Source organism: Medicago truncatula, chromosome 6 (genome assembly GCF_003473485.1).
Source record: "Medicago truncatula cultivar Jemalong A17 chromosome 6, MtrunA17r5.0-ANR, whole genome shotgun sequence".
Lineage (NCBI taxonomy): Eukaryota > Viridiplantae > Streptophyta > Magnoliopsida > Fabales > Fabaceae > Medicago > Medicago truncatula.
Genome location: NC_053047.1, coordinates 1,780,539 through 1,800,598, shown reverse-complemented (window position 1 = coordinate 1,800,598; position 20,060 = coordinate 1,780,539). Strand labels below are relative to the sequence as shown.

The 20,060-nt window shown below is 31.0% G+C and overlaps 3 protein-coding genes across 3 annotated transcripts; all 3 read right to left on the bottom strand.

Moving 5' to 3' along the window:
• Positions 1-1,018: 1,018 nt before the first annotated feature.
• LOC25495209 (WAT1-related protein At3g28050) lies at positions 1,019-4,564 on the bottom strand. Its single transcript, XM_013595391.3, has 7 exons — positions 4,184-4,564; positions 3,832-3,891; positions 3,348-3,461; positions 2,907-3,138; positions 2,062-2,220; positions 1,823-1,974; positions 1,019-1,385 (listed from the first exon to the last, which is right to left on the bottom strand). The coding sequence occupies exons 1-7, from the start codon at positions 4,375-4,377 to the stop codon at positions 1,211-1,213; spliced, it is 1,086 nt and encodes a 361-aa protein (XP_013450845.1). The 5' UTR covers positions 4,378-4,564; the 3' UTR covers positions 1,019-1,210.
• Positions 4,565-6,198: 1,634 nt separating this feature from the next.
• LOC25495208 (WAT1-related protein At3g28050) lies at positions 6,199-11,166 on the bottom strand. The gene is made up of 7 exons (XM_013595390.3): positions 10,827-11,166; positions 10,616-10,681; positions 10,413-10,526; positions 8,673-8,904; positions 6,909-7,067; positions 6,672-6,823; positions 6,199-6,555 (listed from the first exon to the last, which is right to left on the bottom strand). Exons 1-7 carry the CDS (start codon positions 11,018-11,020, stop codon positions 6,381-6,383), a joined length of 1,092 nt encoding a protein of 363 aa, XP_013450844.1. The 5' UTR covers positions 11,021-11,166; the 3' UTR covers positions 6,199-6,380.
• A 2,143-nt stretch (positions 11,167-13,309) lies between these two features.
• LOC25495207 (WAT1-related protein At4g15540) lies at positions 13,310-17,231 on the bottom strand. Its single transcript, XM_024786253.2, has 7 exons — positions 16,834-17,231; positions 16,616-16,681; positions 16,362-16,475; positions 15,260-15,491; positions 14,204-14,362; positions 13,971-14,122; positions 13,310-13,557 (listed from the first exon to the last, which is right to left on the bottom strand). Exons 1-7 carry the CDS (start codon positions 17,025-17,027, stop codon positions 13,383-13,385), a joined length of 1,092 nt encoding a protein of 363 aa, XP_024642021.1. The 5' UTR covers positions 17,028-17,231; the 3' UTR covers positions 13,310-13,382.
• Between the last annotated feature and the right edge of the window lie 2,829 nt (positions 17,232-20,060).

Here is a 20,060-nt window from a genome sequence, read left to right as displayed (position 1 = left end):
GAAAATACTCATGTTGAGTCGCACCAAAGTGCTTTAGTTTGGTTATGTAATACTCAATTTCTCAATGCTTAAGTTGGAGTGAGTCTAGTCAATGTACTATTCGTAAAAAAAAAAAAAAACAAAGTAATGATATTAACGAAGTCCAGAATCCCTGTGGGCTAGATATACCTCAAATTCGCATATATATATATATATAGATATATTTTAGGGAAAATTCGCATACAATTATCAACACTTTATTTTATTTTTGGTTTAATAGCAGTTTTGAGCTCTAAGTATTAGAAAGTTGCGATTTTAACCCCTAACAAAATAAAATACAATTCAGCCCTCTAACTACTGCCACTTTTGCCATTTTGACCAAGTCAATGCTGATGTGGACGCCATGTGTGTAATTTTTTTTAATTCAAAAATATTTTTTAATAAATAAATAGAATATCACATGTGGCGTCCACATCAGCATTGACTTTGTCAAAATTGGTCTCGGTGTCAAAAATGCAAAAGGAACAATACTTAGAGGGTCGGATTGTATTTTATTTTATTAGGTGACCAAAATCACAACTTTATAAAACTTAGTGACAAAAACTGTTATCAAACCTTTATTTTTAACTACACTTATTCAACATTTTATTTTCTCGTTATCTCTATTCTTATAGTATCTATCATATTACTTTCTCAATTTTTATGTCGGTAAGGTGTAAAACGAATAATGGATTTCCAACTATTATTTTCCAAGAACATAACTTTCCTTTAATAATTGATGTCCTTGCAAACCAACAAAAACAAGTACCCCCTATCACATGGTTTATTTGCACACTTCATTTCAATTTGATTCACTTATTGACTTTAAATATGATCTTATTCCTAAAGTTTCGGTGCCTGAATTAATCAAATGTGTGCCTGAGTTATCACTCAAACCCTTAACCAAACAAGTTGAAGTAAAATAAAAGTCACAAGTAAAAACAAAACAGATTTCATATACACCACAAGAATTAAGATTTATGCTATATCTACAACCTGGTTGATCTAAATAAACAGGTTGATTGAAGGGCATTTTCAATACATGTCAGCTTGTCTAACATCTAAACTTGACGAAGGGACTTATTTGATAGACGTCAATGAAATTGAGGGACTATTTAGCTATTTCAAAAAATCCAAGGACCAAGTTGATCAATATGCATAAATTAAAGGACTAACAAGCGTATTCACTCTTTTAAATATTTCCATTTGTTTTCTTTTCAAATGTTTCAGTTCTATAACTTTGTAAAAGAGGTGCATTCTCTATAGATGGTGACTCTAGGCTACCAACATCTTCCTCTATCTTTTCTGTTGCTTTGCCCCATAATACAGCATAAAGACCAATTGTGATTATTGTGGCTCCAATTATACTGCACAATGAAAAAAATATACACAAATGAACACTTCAATAACTATATCATTAAGTTGGAATATGAGAAATGAGAAGAAACAATTCTAAATTTTTTAGGAATACACCGACATGGTTTGGATCAACTTATTTGAGTTTATAAACTGACTTTAGTACTAATCAGATTGTTTCAAAGCTACGAAGCACAGACTCAGACACGGACATTGGACACGACACATACACGGACATGTCATCACCAATAATAATTTGAGAAAATGATATAATTCAATGATTATCGTGTCAGTGTCGGGCATGGTATGATATCCGACATCCGGACACGCCTAATCCAAGGAGCATTTGTACTTCATAGTTTCAAAGAGATTTATGAAAGTAGTTTATGACAAGTCCATAAGTTGATTCCATAGCTTAAATGCAAAAATTAAATTAAATTAACCATACCTTCCAATATGAAGAATATCACCAAGGAATATAACTCCTAAGCCAACAGAAATAACAATTTGTAGAGGCTTGAATGAGGTTACATAGACAGCCCCCTTCATGTTCAATGACCATGCAATAGCTGTACTGCTGATAAATTTCCCAAATATGCCCTGGAAAAAGAAATGTGACATCAATAAACTACACTATTTTTGGTCAAAGTACATGTTTTTGGTCAAAGTGCAGCAATAGTATCTTACAGAAGAAACAATGGAGATGAGTGAGAGATTTAGTCCTATTTTCCAAGCACTTGCATTTGGAACTGATAACAATGCTACAACTGTTGATATGATGGTGGCAGTAATGGTGTATAACAAGACTAAAGTTACTTCGTCAGGGAACTCTTTCAAGATATGCACCTGTGAAATGAATATAGGATTATGAACTGAAACTTTTTAGAATTAAAATTTTTTAAGCTCTCATTTATGAAATATAAATGATGAGAGAATTGAGGTAGTCAATTTTCACATTCTGGCAAATATTATGTAGCACCGACGTAGACACGTGTGGTTACATTTAGGTTGAAAATAAATTGAAAACCAAACCATCAAATTGAACCAAACTGAACTGTGACTGACAGTTCACAAATTGAACAGGTTCAGCTCGTGAACTATCTGTAACAATTCAGTTCTTTTCAGTGTCATTCGGTTCGTTTTTTTTTAGTACTTTTATAAACAACTCTGACATTCAATTTGGATTGGTTTTGGAAGCAATTTGAAACAGTTTGGTTCAGAAAGAATCAGTAAGGTTATAAAAAGTATAGTTCATTTTTTTTAACGTCGATCATGTTTGGTTTGAAATCACATAATAGGTGCATCGAACGTTTATATTAGTTCAAGACGAACCATTAAAGGTTCTGTTCAATTTTACCGAACTATTTTAACAGTTCGGTTCAATTTTCCTCGTAGTTACATTCAATGATCACTTACATTTTCTACATGTCAGTGTAGTATTTAATGTTCATGACTCTTTCAGTGTTTCATATGTTTCCGAACTTCAATTCTTAAAGTATAACGTCTCTCATTTTGCATAATACTAATCCTACCTGAAAAATGTAGCGTAGCGATAGCAGAAAGAAGTCAATTGTTAGCAGAATGCCACCAATCGCCCAACTTGAATCCACTGCCATGAGAAAGCCAGCTGGTTGATGAAGTGATGAAGAATTCATGATCGACGGTCCTTTGTAGAAAGTCATCACAAAAGCACCTGCTATTGATATTATGCTTCCTACTACCTTTGCATTGCTACTTCTACTCTTTGCAGCTAACTTTTCCATCCTTAATTGCAATGATAACAAGAAAACAAATAAGTGGACTATAAACTAACATGTTCATATAGAAGTTAATCAAATCACTGCATGAAATAACTTCATAAAATTTTAACTCATAGTTTTTGTTAGAGATTAAAATGAGTCTTCACTCAAAATTAAATAACTTCGTTTAAAATGATAAGAATCTGAAAAACTCAAATATACTAATTATCAAACCTGAAAATGACAGCTAGAATGAAAGTGAAAGCAGGTACCAGATTACCAATTGCTGAAGCAAGTGTTGGAGAACTGTAGTTAATACCAATATACCCCAAAATCTGAGCTGAACATCTGCATAATATGAACACAAACCATCATAAGCATAATATTAAATAAAGAGACCAATTTCACCAAAACTAACTAACCGTGGAGAAATAGACCTTGGTAATACGGAGTTTGATTAGGAGGTAAATTTTGTAAACAATCACTATTTCATCCGGAGACAAAATTACTACTACATCTGTTTCTTATTATAAGAGACAATTCACTTTTCGGTTCACTGAGTAACTGATGTATCTGATCTATCATATAGACCAGATACATCAGTTACTCAATGAACCTAGAAAGTGAACTGTCTCCTATAATAAAGAACGAGGTAGTAGTATACTAAAAGACACATTAACAATAATTGGAGTAAAGGATAAGATCATTTTGGCATTACCCTATTGCTCCAAGAAGCACACTTTTCAATATTGTGGAGAAACTTAGTGGTGGAAGCAATCTGCAAACAGACATCATAAGAAAAAACAAGAAGAAATTAGTCTGTATAAATACTAAGTGCGTGTTTGAAATCGCATATAGTTTGACAAAATCACGAAGATACTGTAACTTTTGTTAAGTGAAATGTAATTGCTAAGTGTAAGTTTCAAATCACGATGAGTTTCCAAAACTGTTTTTTGTCAAAATCTTGATGGTACAGTGTGATGAACCTGACAAATTTACCGTCAATCTAAACATGTACTAAGTTGTTGTATACATATGTTGTTCTAACACCGTGATTCTGACAAACTTACCTTCTTCTAAAAAAAGTGATAGGAAGGAGAATAGCAGTACCAATAGCATAAGCATAGGCAACAAAGACATGATTGTTCATCCCTTGAAGTGTGGCTGCTTTGAACAAAGTGAGTAAAGCCATTTCAATAGTTTCCTGTCCTATGATCACCACAGGTGGCAAAACATCCTTGTAAAAGGACCATCTTCTTCTCATATTTTCTCTGACTTCTAAGTTCTATCAGTTACACAACAATCACAAATTCTGCTGAAGTTCAGAATTTCTATGAGATGTTTTTCATGATGAGGTTTGGACCATAAACTGAAATGAAAGATAAAAGTTGGTTGGTTGTATTAAAAGTTGGTATATTATTTAAGAAACTGTTTATATACTCCCATTGTACTTTGCTACATTTTGATCTTTTATTTTAGGCTAAAATATGGTTTTAGTCCCTGCAAATATGCCTCGTTTTGATTTTAGTCCCTGGTAAAAAAAAAATTGTTTTTGGTCCCTGCAAAATTTTTTGTTTTTGAAAATAGTCCCAGGGACTATTTTCAAAAACAAAAAATTTTGGGAGGGACTATTTTCAAAAACAAAAAATTTTGCAGGGACCTTTTTTTAAAAACAAAATATTTTGCAGGGACCAAAAACTATAAAATTGGTTCGGTTATAATGTGTCACGTATGCAAATTATCACAAAAGTGAGGTCAGGGACTATTTTCAAAAACAAAAAATTTTGCAGGGACCAAAAACAATTTTTTTTTTTACCAGGGACTAAAATCAAAACGAGGCATATTTACAGGGACTAAAACCATATTTTAACCTTTATTTTAATCGAACAAAATTTTAGTCTCCCAATTTTTAAATTCAAGACTTTAGATCCCATCTGACAAGGGTTATCATGTTTCCCCACAACTTTGTGGATCACTATGACAAGTCACATTCATCAATAATGTAGAGTTATATGTGACAATGCTCGTTTGGACCATAAATAATGTATTTCAAAATAATATGATTATATTTTTAAATAAAGGAATATGATTACATTTAACCAATGTAAATGAGAAAGAATTTTTTTTGTTGCATTAGAAAAATAAAAAATAAAATTGTAAGAGAGTTTTTTAATCCAAAGTTGAAATGTCGAGTAATTAAATGTGATTTCACATCATTAAAGAATATAACTTGTATATGAAACTTTTGAAATATAGAGAGAAAAACTGCACTTAAATTTACAAAAAAAAAAAAAATTATATTTGTAAGAAACTTAAATAATTAAGAAAAATTGGACGAGGTGTAATCTTACACCAACATCCAATAAAAATTAAGTGTGTTTGTGTTTGAAAGAAGCAAATAAGTATAAGAAGCTTTTAAACACAGTTACCAATATCATACTATACATGTTCATATTTCAATTTTGAAATAAAATGAAATCAATCGATATGAATTGTTGTACATGTCTATTTAAGGGACCTGGATCTTCTGCTCTACAAATACCATGCACTTAAATGCTCTAGTGGATCTTAGCCATAGCCACAAATTTAAAATCAAACACTACATATTTCAAACACAGTTTGACACTGTAAAGTGATCTCAGCCATCCATTTAGAATCGGATGGCCTAGATTAGTTACAACACCTTGTTGTAAATGCAGGAAATCCAAATCCCTACTTAAGACATGAATCTTATTATGAATCTAGATAAAATATGATGAATCTTTTATTTCCGTTGAACTTCGGGTAGCCATACCTACTTCTATTGTTGTTATGATTAATGACTTAAATCTAGATTTATTGAGGTTAAAATATGATATATCAATTTCGATTTTACATGCATAACTTTGACAAGTTGATTTGAGCATTTTCTAAAATTCAGCCAGAATGGTGATTAAGTGAATTTCCTTTTTAATTACGAATTTTACTCGTTTTTTTACTATTTTTCACGGAAAAGGTCATAAAGTGACTAAGTCTTATTGAATCGAAGCATGTGACTATGAAAGTTAACAAGTATAGCTACGACTTCTACATTTAAAAAAGTTGATTCAAACAAAAAAAATATTGGAATTTAAGGTCACATTCCTATAGAAAAGATCGCAATCCTTTACCTTTTTCCTATCATTTTTTATGGCGCATCTATTTGATAATTCATTATAAGATTAGATTCATGATTCAACATACATGAATTTTGGTTGATAATTGAATCTAGATTCGATAACCATATTTCTAAACAATTCCATTTGTTTTGTTTTCAAAAGTTTCAATTCTACAGCTTTGCAATAGAGGTGCATTATCTGTAGATGGTGACTCTGAGCTACCAACATCTTCCTCTATCTCTTCTCTTGATTTGCCCCACATTACAGCATAAAGGCCAATTGAGATGATTAAGGCTCCAATTATACTATAGAAAGAAATGCACAAATTAATGATTCTCAACAACCATGTCATTAAGTTGGAACAATAAAAATTAGCAAGAACAATGCCAAGAATCCAATTCAAAAATTGAATTAACTATACCTTCCAACATGAAGAGTATCACCAAGGAATATAACACTCAAGGCAACAGAAATAACAATTTGGAGTGGCTTGAATGATGTTACATAGACAGCTCCCTTTAAACGCATTGACCATGCATAAACTATATTCCCTATTAATTTTCCCAAAATTCCCTATAAAAATTAAATAAATGTATATAAATAAGAGGTGTAAAATCTTTTGTCGTAGTGAAGCAATATGGTTTGAAATGTATCTTACGGAAGAAACAATGGAGATGAGTGAGAGATTTAGTCCTATTTTCCAAGCACTTGCATTTGGAACTGATAACAATGCTACAACTGTTGATAAGATGGTGGCAGTAATGGAGTAAAGCAAGACTAATGTTGGTTCATCTGGGAACTCTTTCAAAACATGTACCTATGAAATGAATATAGAAACTAAAACTCTTTAGAACTAAAATTATTAAGCTCTCATTAAATAAGAAGAAATGAAGAAACAAGTACTTGTAAAGTGTTGTGAATTAGAACAAATGACACGATGCGTGGAGCAAATAACAAAGGCAACCAACAAATTAAAACAGTCCAAGCAAAAATAATCAATATTAGTAAATATAGCAACCTAGCTAGATGTATAGCTAATTCATAATCATAACCAAAGAACAAGATAAAGAGAAGAGGAACGATCACGCCAAAAATTTGTTTACCCGTCTCGTTCTAAATTGACCTATGTCCGAGAGAGATACTCTTCAATCCACTATGAATAAGTCTTTACAAATAGATTTAAAGAGGTTACAAGAAATTAAATTCAACAAGAAAACCCATTTTTTGCCACTTTTGCAATCTCTTCCCATGAACAAAAGAGTTACAAATGTGACCAAGCAATTATCCTTAATTGTTCCCCAAAAGTAATCCCCATTTTCTCTCTCAACCCACTCAAAGATGAATCACTCAAGAACTCACTAAAGAAATTTTGGATCCTTCCTCTAATGATTCCTCACTATCCAAGGCGTTTCTCAAATGTTTTTCAACCCTAAAATCTCACCCCAAGAGCTCTTAACACACAAACCCTAGGATTTCTCGTGTCCCCTCTCTCTAGGTTCTATTTTCTGAGTTGCGTCTAATGTTGTAAAAGAACTTAATTTATAGGGGGAAAACACATAGTGAATCGATTCATATTCTTATTATGTTTCGATTCACGACCACCTGAAACCCTACACAACTGATTTTAAGGCACAATCCTCTACATAAAGGATTTAGGTTCTACGAAAAAACAAGTAACTTACTTTAGAGGAGAGTAATACTAGCAATACTTTCAGTTTCATTAAACACACACTTTCAAACATACTATTCGTTAGCAACATTTGTCATTAAAAAATTATAATATCTCTCGTACTACCGACCATGTATCACGAATCAAGTCACAAACCATAGATATGAATCATGAACCTATATAATAAACCACAAAGTATTAGGGATACACATGAAAGCACAACCACCTTGATAATCGATTTGCATAAGATGGAAAAACTCTCAATATTCAACATGTTCTTTCAAGCAAGAACCCAAATAAAAGAACTACGAAATAATACTGATGAGGAGAGATAAAGGAAGAGGAAGAGAACATGTATAGATGGTAGTATGACTCGTATATAGACACATAAGAGGGACAAGGGACAGAAACAAGGTTGAGCTAGCGGAGTGTTGCAAAGCTCCCTCAACCCATGCCCTTGCGTTTGACCCAAATGTGTTTTAGACCCAATTGTTGTTGGGGGAGGGTGGAGGGGCGATAGCATCCAGTGGTACGGTTCATGGGTATTGTTGTAATTTGACCCATAGTACTATATCTACTTTGTAAACCCTAATTCATCAAAAGAAATGTATCAAACTATAATTGCTCTATTGTCGTAGAGGTGGACACAATTGGTTGAATTACGTGAACAAAGATTGAGTCTAACAATGCTCCACAAATAGCAATGTGGGATTTTATGTTTAAAATATGAACAAAATATTCCACAAATCCTACCAGTAAAATGTACCATAGTGAAAACATAAGATATTCAACTGTTAGAAGAATGCCAGCAATGACCCAACTTGAATCAACTGACTTGAGAAAGCCAATTGGTTGATGAAGAGATGAGGAATGCATGATGGATGGTCCTTTGTAAAAAGTCAACACAAAAGCTCCTACTATTGAGATTATGCTCCCCAGTATCTTAGCATTACTACTTCTACTCTTTGCAGCTAACTTTTCCATCCTTAATTACAATTATAAGAGCAAACAAAATAAGGGGACAACAGACTAAGTTTAATGTAGAGTATACATGTAGTTTAAAATCTTCTTTCTTGATAGAGAAACTGAGAGAATATGTGATATGTACTTAGTCTAACACTTTTCATTGAACTTTATTAAACTTTAGATTTAATACATATTTAGTCTCTCTATTTTTCCTGATTCATGATTTTAGCCTCTTCATTTTAAATCTGAAACATAATCATCCAAGTTTTAAAATTTATGAAATTTTTTCTAACACTAAGTTTATCAAAGAAAACAGAAAAATCACCTTAGCAATGCAGTACTACGGTACCAAGTAAAAATTTGACATAATGGTATTGGGAAATGTGATACCAGTTGCGTCAACCGTCAGCTGAAAATATTCATCATGTTGACCAAGAGCTTCAACTATGCGAAGGAAGACATGTTTATGCATTCGGTACCTTCGACGAAACTACTCATCCATGTAAACCGGAGCTTCTGAAAAATAATCGTTGAATAACCGCTTATATCCTTCTTCACGATTCCTCTCTATGTTCCTTCTTTGGCTTCTAGGCCTACTTGAGCTTGCAAACTCTTCTTGCGGATAAACTTTCAAAGTAAAGCCTCACAAGTTCTTCATCCATGCCATCATTCATATAATCCATGAACATTTTTGCAATATGAGATGGATTGGAAGGATCCATTTCAAGAGAAGTTTGATATTGAATGTGAATAAAGAGAAAAGTTAAGAATGTCTTTTTTTTTTTTTATGTGTGAAGGGAATGAAGTTGGAAATGATTGTGAAGTTTGTGAATGAAAAAATGAAGTAAAACTAAATTTTATAACAAAGAAAAAAAACTGATAAAGGGAGTTAATATATTGAAATAGTCCAACGGTCCTAATTTTAAATATGCAACGGTAAATATGAAGTAGTTGGTAACAATTATAATGGTAAATAAAATGTTCGTTTATTATTTGATTAATTTATAGAGAAAAATGCTTGAAAAAAAGAAAGAATTGCTCTAAGATACGGTGGTAGAGTTTGGAAACGTAGCAAAGAAAAGACACCAACTATTATCTAATTATCCATGCACTTCTGACACAAGTAGCTACACGTGAGCATAAGTGGACATATCATTTGTGATGTTACAATGTATGGTTTTTGAGAATCTTATTTTTTTTGTAGGGTTTTAAATTTTGTCAGTTCAAGTTTATTTTTAAACAGCATTTTAATGACATGAAAAAATTAAATAATAAAATTTAATCCACACTTGTCAGGTCCCTCGTTGACATGTCAACTCATCATTCAACTTGACACAACATGACCCTCAAATTTCTTGATAGGGAAATTCTTAAGATTTGAAAATTGAGCTACCAAATTTTCAAATTTAAGACTAAAATCATCATGAATCAGTCAAAATAGAACAGCTAAAATGTGTTTACCATGTATTAAAATAAATTTATTCATAAGGGTAAGAAATGTGTTAAATTAAAATAAAATTTGCAAACCTGAAAATAACAGCTAACATGAAAGTGAAAGCAGGTACAAGATTACCAATTGCTGCAGAAAGTGTTGGAGAACTGTAATTAATAGCAATATACCCCATAATTTGACATGAAGATCTGTTTAACATAAACAAAACCATGAGAACCATAAAATTGAAGACCAAATATAATAAATTTATATTAACAAAATGCTATTTTTCAATTACCCTATCGCTCCAAGAAGCACAATTTTGCATATTATGGAGAAACTGAGTGGATGAACCACTCTTGATCTGCAAAAATAATAAAATTAAGTATAATGTTTGAAATCATTGCGAGTTTGACAAAATTAAGGTCATATTGTTATTTTGTTGAAACATCAATGAATTTTGATTTTACCAAAACTTTATTCTAACGTCGTGATTCTGTCAAACTTACCTTCTTCTAAAAAAAGTGATAGGAAGGAGAAAAGAAGTTGCAACAGCATAAGCATAGGCAACAAAGACATGATTGTTCATCCCTTGAAGTGTAGCTGCTTTGAACAAAGTCAGTAAAGCCATGTCAACACATTCATTGCCTATAATCACAACAGGTGGCAGAAAATCCATGTAAAAGGACCGTTTTCTTGTCATCTTTCTATGTGTTCTAAGTTTTATCCTATATACAACAATCACAAACCTTGTTGAAGTTCAGAATGTTGTTAGATGCTTTTGATGAGGTTTTGAGTTGGACCATTATAATCAAAACCAAAATAAAAGTTAAAGCTCATTGTCTTAAATTAATATATATCACACTTGCTTACTATTATATTGTTTTTAGTCATGTTACTCATGAGTCATGATGGTGTTGGCATAATATATCAAACATTTTGTTAATTAGTTAGTATTATGTTGCTACCATTTGCATGAAAAATTGGGCCCATATTAGGTTCATGATATAATTATACAAACAACGGTGAAAATGACACCTTCGTTTCTATAATAATTTAGATTTAGCATCTTCATAAAATAATTTTTGCAAATGAACCTATAGCATTCAAATATATAGTTTCTTTTTTGTCAAAAAAAAAAAAAAGAAGATAGTTTTAAAAATTATTTTATTTGATTATTTCTTTAGCCAATTGAAGGAACAGAAGGGTGGAAAAATAGGTAGAAAAAATTAAAAACTATAGAAATTAAAGCCTGTAATTATTTTATTTCTTTTAGGCAAAATGGGTTCAACACCCTAATTATAAAAATAAATAAAAAAGACAACAACAAAAAAGGTGAAGGGGAATATGGATCAAAACCGTCTGAAACAATAAAAACTAAACAAATATTGGAGGATGAAAGTCATACCCATAACAAAGAAAATAATAAGAAAGTAAAAAGCAAAACAAACCAAGAAAAAAGACAAAGAACAAATCAATCTAGATGTCTTCCCCTAGAGAAGGTATTATAAACATGAATACTCTTCTGTGTGTTTTTTTTTCTTGGTCATATATGTTACCTCAATGAAAGACTATTAACAGCATAGTGGTTTCACAAATAATTGATAGTTGACGCTCTCTCCTCCTCATCGGTATAAACTTGAGGCCCCTTGGCAAAGGAATCATTGCCCTTCCAATACGATTAAAAAATCTAAAAGTCATGAGTGACATTAGGATTTAAGACATATTTAGTAACAATGACATTGGAAGAATTCATGCCACAAATAAATGGGGTATCTTGAATAATCCAAATATATCACCATATCACTCCAAAGACCAATAATACGCATTTGAGGAATTTCGTTGCTGCTCTATTGGTTTTCCTCTTGATTCTCAGCCAGAAGAATAGGATGATCAAAGTTGTCTTCCACCTGCACTAACTGCACATGAATTGTTCTAACAATAATAGGAGATATCTCTACCTCATGAGTAAAGACATGTCTTACATAAACAATATATGCCATCTCCTAGTTGCGTTTTTGGAACTGGCTCCAAAGGTGTAGCCTCGACAACCTTCTCAACTTCAACATTTGATCCAGTAGGCTTAGCAATAGGTTGCTTGTGCACGACTATTGTACTTGCTGAAATTTTAGACTTTGATATTGTAATTCTGAATAGTATGTCTAATTATCTTATATGAGTAGCATAAAGGATGAAGTTTCTCGTATTCAACATCGACATAAAAGTCTAATTCATCCTTTTAACAAGGATTCTTTCATGCAAATCAAAATTCGAATCAATATTTATTATCAATATTTATTAGTATCCTTACAAAGTGATTGAAGTCCTACTAGTGGCCTCATCAAGAGCCAATGGAATGCCTAAGGCCCCAACTATTTCAAACAAAATTGTGGGTAGTCAATACTCACATGCAAGACCATCAATGTGAATCCATGTTTGAGCATTAGTTTGTTGCACATCGTAAGAGTTAAAATCAGCCGTCTATGCAGAAGTCCTCAACAAACTCAATGCAAGATTCCAAGATCTTATAGATCTTATTTCATTTAAGTCTTGCAATGATGCAAAAATAAAGGACGACCCGTTTGGGAGAACCAAAGTTCGATTCTTAGGTGGAACAATTCATTGTCAGGCTATCTTTAATTCACGGACGATCTTTGATTTTTGTCTTTTTTATTTATGACTTAAATCTTAAATTCTTACAGAGAAGATAATGCTTGTGCTGACGCACTTGCAAATATAGCTTGTGATGGAGGATTCACTTTGATGTTATATGAGCATTGTCCTGCTCAAATTAGTATTTTGTTTTTAGCTGATTTAACTGGTGTTTGTACTCCGCGTATTGTTAGGCAGTAATTTCATTCTTTGTTGGGCTTAGGCCCTCTTGTTATCCAAAAAAAATAAAAAAATCTTAAATTCTTTTTTCTTTTTAGAGGACTTAATTCTTAAATTATTTTGAGGTCAGAATATAGTTTATCAATTGTACATGTATCACTTGGCTCAAAATGTCATATTTTTACTGCGCATCTATCTTACATTACAATTCCTTAGATTAGATAACCTTATTTTTAAACATTTCCATTTGTTTTGTTTTCAAAAGTTTCAATTCTACAGCTTTGCAATAGAGGTGCATTATCTGTAGATGGTGACTCTGAGCTACCAACATCTTCCTCTATCTCTTCTCTTGATTTGCCCCACATTACAGCATAAAGACCTGTTGAGATGATTATGGCTCCAATTATACTGTAGAATGTAGAAAGAAATACACAAATTAATGATTGTCAACAACCATATGATTAAGTTGGAAAAATAATAAAAATTAGCAAGAACAATGCCAAAAATCCAATTCAAATATTGAAAGGTTAATTAAGTAAATGATCTTTATTAATGTTTATAATTTAGTTTTTAGTCCCTACAAAAAAATGTATTTTTTAATTTCTATAACATTTTCCTTTAGCATTTTAGAGATCGAAAATGTGGACGGAAAATTTTTACAAAGACTAAAATTGTTGATAGAAAATTTTACAAGGCCTAAAAATCTGACGGAAAATTTATAAGGACTAAAAGGTGAAAAAAAAAATTAAAGACAAAAAACGAAGTTCTAAATATTCATAAGGACCGTTTACTTGATTAAACTAAAATTGAATAAACCATACCTTCCAACATGAAGAGTATCACCAAGGAATATAACAGCCAAGGCAACAGAAAACACAATTTGGAGTGGCTTGAATGATGTTACATAGACAGCTCCCTTTAAGCGCAATGACCATGCATAAACTATACTGCTTATTAATTTTCCAAAAATCCCCTAGAAATATAAATGTGTCAAATTAAGAGCTGTAAATTTATTTGGTCAAGTACAGCAATAGTACTTTCAAGTGTATCTTACAGAAGAAACTATAGAGATGAGTGAGAGATTTAGTCCTATTTTCCAAGCACTTGCATTTGGAACTGATAACAATGCTACAACTGTTGATATGATGGTAGCAGTTATGGTGTATAACAAGACTAAAGTTACTTCATCTGAGAACTCTTTCAAGATATGCACCTGTGAAATGAATATAGGATTAGGAACTAAATAAAAAGAAATGAAGAAATATTTACTTGTAAAGGATATTGATTCTATGAAAAAACAAGTATCTTGCATATTTTCGAGAAGAATAATACTAGCGATACTTTCTCATTTCCCTTAACACGTATTTTTCAACATATTAATAAATTTAAATTGAAGACATCAAATTGAGACATTCAATACATATTGTTATATTCAGTAACTTTTATTTTTTTTCAAAAGTGTTTGTGTGTTAGTGTTAAGTCCCGTCTTCGTGTTTTGAAGTATAATATCTCTTATTTTGTATAAAAATATATTCATGTTGAAAAATATTGATCATAACTCTAACAAGTTCCCTTAAAAAAAAAAAAAAAAACACTCCATATAATGACCACCGAGAATATCTCTCATACTACCACCACATCCACATGAACCAAGTCACAAACAATAGACAAGAATCATGAACCTCAAAAATAAACAACAAAATTTTAGAGAATACACATGAATATACTTTAAAAAAAATATACTTGAATATAAGATAAAAACCTCTCAATATTCAACAGGTTATTTCGAGCAAGAACTCAAATAAGAAAACATGTTCTAATTGATAAGGGAGGAACTAAGTGCTCTGACTTAAGTGGTTAACACACGAATTGTTTAGGAGAACCGAATTCGATTCTCGAATAGAACAATTTTTTACCAAACTTTATTAACTTTTCGATCGAATTTCATATTACTATAACCCTTTTCACCAAAAACCAGAAGATTAATAAAAAAATAAAAAATAAGTAAATGAGGGTTATTATAGATAAAAGAAAATGTTCCACGCTTAGTAGTGTGGAATTTGGTGTTTAAAACTTTTAAAATATGATCAAAACATTCCATAAATCCTACCATTAAAATGTACCAAAGTGAAAACATCAAATAGACGATTGTTAGAAGAATGCCAGCAAAAGCCCAACTTGAATCCTCTGACTTGAGAAAGTCAACTGGTTGATGAAGTAAAGATGAATTCATGATGGATGGTCCTTTGTAGAAAGTCAACACAAAAGCACCTGCTATTGAGATTATGCTTCCAATTACCTTAGCATTACTACTTCTACTCTTTGCAGCTAACTTTTCCATCCTTAATTGCAATGATAAGAGCAAAACAAATAAGTGGACAATAGAATAAGTTTATTGTAAAATAGAATAAGTCAACTTTCCTTCTTGTTAGAGGAAGTATGTTAAATGTAATTTAGGTTTAAATACATGGTTGGTCTCTTTGGTTTTCGATTTTAGTCTCTTCATTTAGTGATGTGACAATGTATAACTTTTTGGAAATTCTTTTTTTTAGTTTTAAATTTTTGCAATTAAAGTTTTTTTTAAAGTAATATTTTAGGGTAGCACTTGAGTGATATTGACCAACCACATGTTACAAGTGTACAAAAAAATCTTGTGAAAAATAGAGAAGAAAGTCACTTATGACATTGTGGTTGACCAATGTCACCTTATGTTATGTCACTTAAGTACTATCCAATATTTTATTGACATGAAAACAAAATAAGATTTAATCCACGCATATAATGTCACGACACTCGATATATTGTCAACTCATCCTTTGTCAACACATCAACAAAAATAAACCTTAAATTTAGTCGTGCGGAAATTTCTAAAATGTTTAAATTGTGAATCAATAAGAATAGAATAACACAAATGTGTTTAAACCTAAATTTTGCTATATTTGTTTTTAATTATTAGTTCAAATTTTAATTATATTTGTTTTTTAGATAAACGATAGTGGAGTGATGGGATTTGAATTCCGGTTATGATGTCTGATCTAACAATTTTGACATTTTGTCCGCTGAGCTAGGGCTTTTGAACCAAATTTTAATTATATTATTCTTAGATATTTAAGCTATCATATGCACAAAAATTCCTTTGAGTGATAAAAAAATAAATAACTTAGTTAGTTATAAGGGTAAGAATATGAAAAATTCAAATAAAAATTGCAAACCTGAAAGTGACAGCTAAGATGAAAGTGAAAGCAGGTATGAGATTACCAATTGATGCAGAAAGTGTTGGAGAACTGTAACTAATAGCAGTGTACCCCATAATTTGACATGAAGATCTGTATAACATGAAACACAAACCATCAGAACCATAAAATAATGACCAAATATAATAGCAAATTTATATATATATATATATATATATATATATATATATATATATATATATATATTAAAAAAAATGTCATTTTGCCATTACCCTATCGCCCCAAGAAGCACAATTTTGCATAATATGGAAAAACTGAGTGGAGGAACCACTCTTGATCTGCAAAAATATATGTAAAGAAAAAAAAAGAAGAAATTAGTCAACAGAAATATAATGTTTGTAATCAAAGTGAGTTTAACAAAATTACGATGATATCGATATTTTAATTTTACCAAAATTTCATTCGTTTACCGTGATTTTGTCTAACCTACCGTCTCTTGAAAAAGGTGATAGGAAGGAGAACAGAAGTACCAACAGCATAAGCATAGGCAACAAAAACATAGTTGTTCATCCCTTGAAGTGTGGCTGCTTTGTATAAAATGACTAAAGCCACGTCACTGAATTCATTGCTTGCAATCACCACAATTGGTAGAAAATCCATGTAAAAGGACCATCTTCTTGTCATCTTTCTATGTGTTTTAAGTTCTATACCTTACACAACAATGGCAAACCTTGTTGAAATTCAGAATATATGGTATATGTTCTTAATGATGATGATGATGAGTTTTTGAGTTGACCATCTTTTTAATCAAAAACCAAAATGAAAGTTAAAAGCTGGTTGTCTTAAATTAAGATACACTCAGAAGACTTTCTTATTATATTATTTTGAGTCATGTGATTAGTTTAATACTATAATTTTGATAAGATGGTGTTGACAAAATATCTTAAAAGTTTTGTAAATTAATAGTATTATTTTGTTACCATTTACATGGAAAATTGGGCATGATATCAATATAATAAAAAAAAATCTTTTCACATTGTCGCACTCCCAATTTTTCGATTTTAAAACTCAAAAATGAAAGATTTTTTAACGTGTTTCGTGCTTTTCAAATTAAATAATTGAAAATCTCGTAAGATATACGAGAAACAAGTAGAATAGAAAAAAAAATCTTGTATAACAACGGTGAAAATGACAACTTCACTGCCACGATAATTTAGATTTAGCATCTTCAAGAAAATGGCAAAGATTTTGATTTAGCATCACCTTTTTTTCCTAACAATAAACCACTTCCAAGAAGTGGCAATGATATCATATACCAAGTCATGGGCCCTATAAGATTTTGAAGAAAAAATAATGTCATTATATACCCCTAAAATTTTTCAAACGGTTGTGTGGTGTATCAAATAAGCATTAGACTTCTCTTTATAGAAAAATATAATACTGGGCAAGATTACACTCGTTCCCACTAACAGAAAAATATGATACCAAATGAAACTAGCAATCCACCTTCGAGCTACCAACAAAATAAACCATCCTCCACCTCTCTATAACCTGGGCATGCACCAAACACAATCAAATCAACATCCGAGCTACCACTCAAAATACCTCTTTTCGCTAGATTGTCGTGGATAGGTAACCTCTTGAGAATAAGTTGTCAACCAAAAGTTTGAACCTTTGACGGCGCTAAACTATCTCAATTTGCTTTCAAATCCCTACATATAGATGCATTCAAAATCCGAGGAAGAAGTTTTACGCACAACGCCCCTAAACTTTCCATCACCAAGAAAGAAGAAAGAAAAAGAAAAAAAGTCAATGGATCACCCATGTTAACGCCTTTTTTTATGGCAACTTGAAGATGAATTTGATTTGTGCTCTTTAAGCATGCAAAAATTATCATTAAGGACATCTAAATGTTTAAATTAAGAAGTAAATAGAAACAGGAACAATTGTAATTTTTCTAGGCAATCCTGTGTATCCTACCTAATTTCTACATATCTCCACTAGACGCATGCATGGTGCGAAAAGCAATAACTATATTTATGCATGATTTAATGAAAAAGCTACTATCTTGCAATTATTGAATAAGAAGAAATTAAATAATTAGCATACTAAAATGACAAACTTAATATTTTAGACAATGACCTCAATGGTGGTTAGATCTTGCTTAAAGAAACCAGCTCAAGTAAAATGACTTAGAGGACAGACTTAAAAAGACTGTTTGGTGGACCATGATGCACAAAACCTTTAATTAAGCATGTTCCTTCTATTTAATAATAATGACAATAATGTAACATCTAAATTTGTAGTACTAGTTTGGCCCAAAAAAGAAAATTTACACTAGATGTGTTTAAAAGTCTTCCACTAACCTAATTCCTATGAATTAAGATAAAGAAGCACCAATCTAAATACATAGTACTTTTGATGCTTTATTAGTGTAAATTTTTAATATATTCAATAAAAACCACAATTTGTAAGGCTTTTAAGTTAGATATGATAAAAATAAAAAATTAGTTGTAAAACAAATATGATTGAATGAAGGTGTAATTTTTTATACATATTTAGTACATATAAAGTACTAGTAATTCATATAAATAACTTATTCTTGTAGGTAACATCCTAAATAGAAGTATTCAATAAATCCAACAAAGATTTTGATTTTAAGTAACCCATAGGGTTAGAGAAAACCATAGTACTTACTTACATATTTCCTAATTCTACCAAACTTACCAGAATGTATCCCTTTTTCTTTTGTTTTCCCCCTCTTTTTTTGACTAATAAGTTAATAAGGAATTAAAGATGGCATCAATAATTGACATGCCACAGTCCTCAATTCGGGGTTTACAGCGACATAACGTGTAACCTACTACTTAAAAGATGATAAATAAGTACCCCTATTAAGTAAGCTGTTAAAAAATAAAGTACTCCTAATTGTAAACCTTTTATTCATTCATTTATTAACCTCATTGAGGTTATTTTTGTGGTGAAAACTTTTTTTTTGCACACATTCAGGTGGAGTAGTGCAAAGTTTGAATTTATTTTTGTGTGAGTTAATAGTCTATTATAGACTCAAGTTAACTACCACAAAATGAATTCAATAGTTTATTGTAAAGAAATTCACAAAAAAAAAAAAAATATTACAGGGACCAAACCCAAAACGAGGCATATTTGCAGGGATTAAAGCTATATTTTAGCCTAAAATTAATTTTGTTTTTGTTTTAACCCACTAATTTTCAGTAAAAAGAATCAATTATAATCCTGAGTTTATTAGAAAAATAAATATTTTTTCGATCTTTTTTATAAGAGATAAATAGGCGATCAAAACTTGATGTATTATGTTTATATTATATCAAATACATCTACTATTCTGGACTCATACAAAAAATATCAGAAGGAGTATAATTTGATCGAGCATTACGATAATTTAAATTTAAATTCAGATTCTAATAAACAGTTAGGTCATGCAAATTTGTGCCTTTTAACACAAGTTAAGGGCTTAAAATGGAATAAGAATAAGTTTTATATTAAAAATATAACTTTTGAAACTTTTAAAATATTAAATACACATTTTTCAAGAAAAAAACCTTTGCACATTCCGGTCATTATTACAAACAAAAATCAACATTTTAGATTTATTCAATAAATGATATATATGGTTTATATTAAAAACCACATCCACGTGAGCTTAGCTCAATTGGTAAGGATGATGCATAATATATG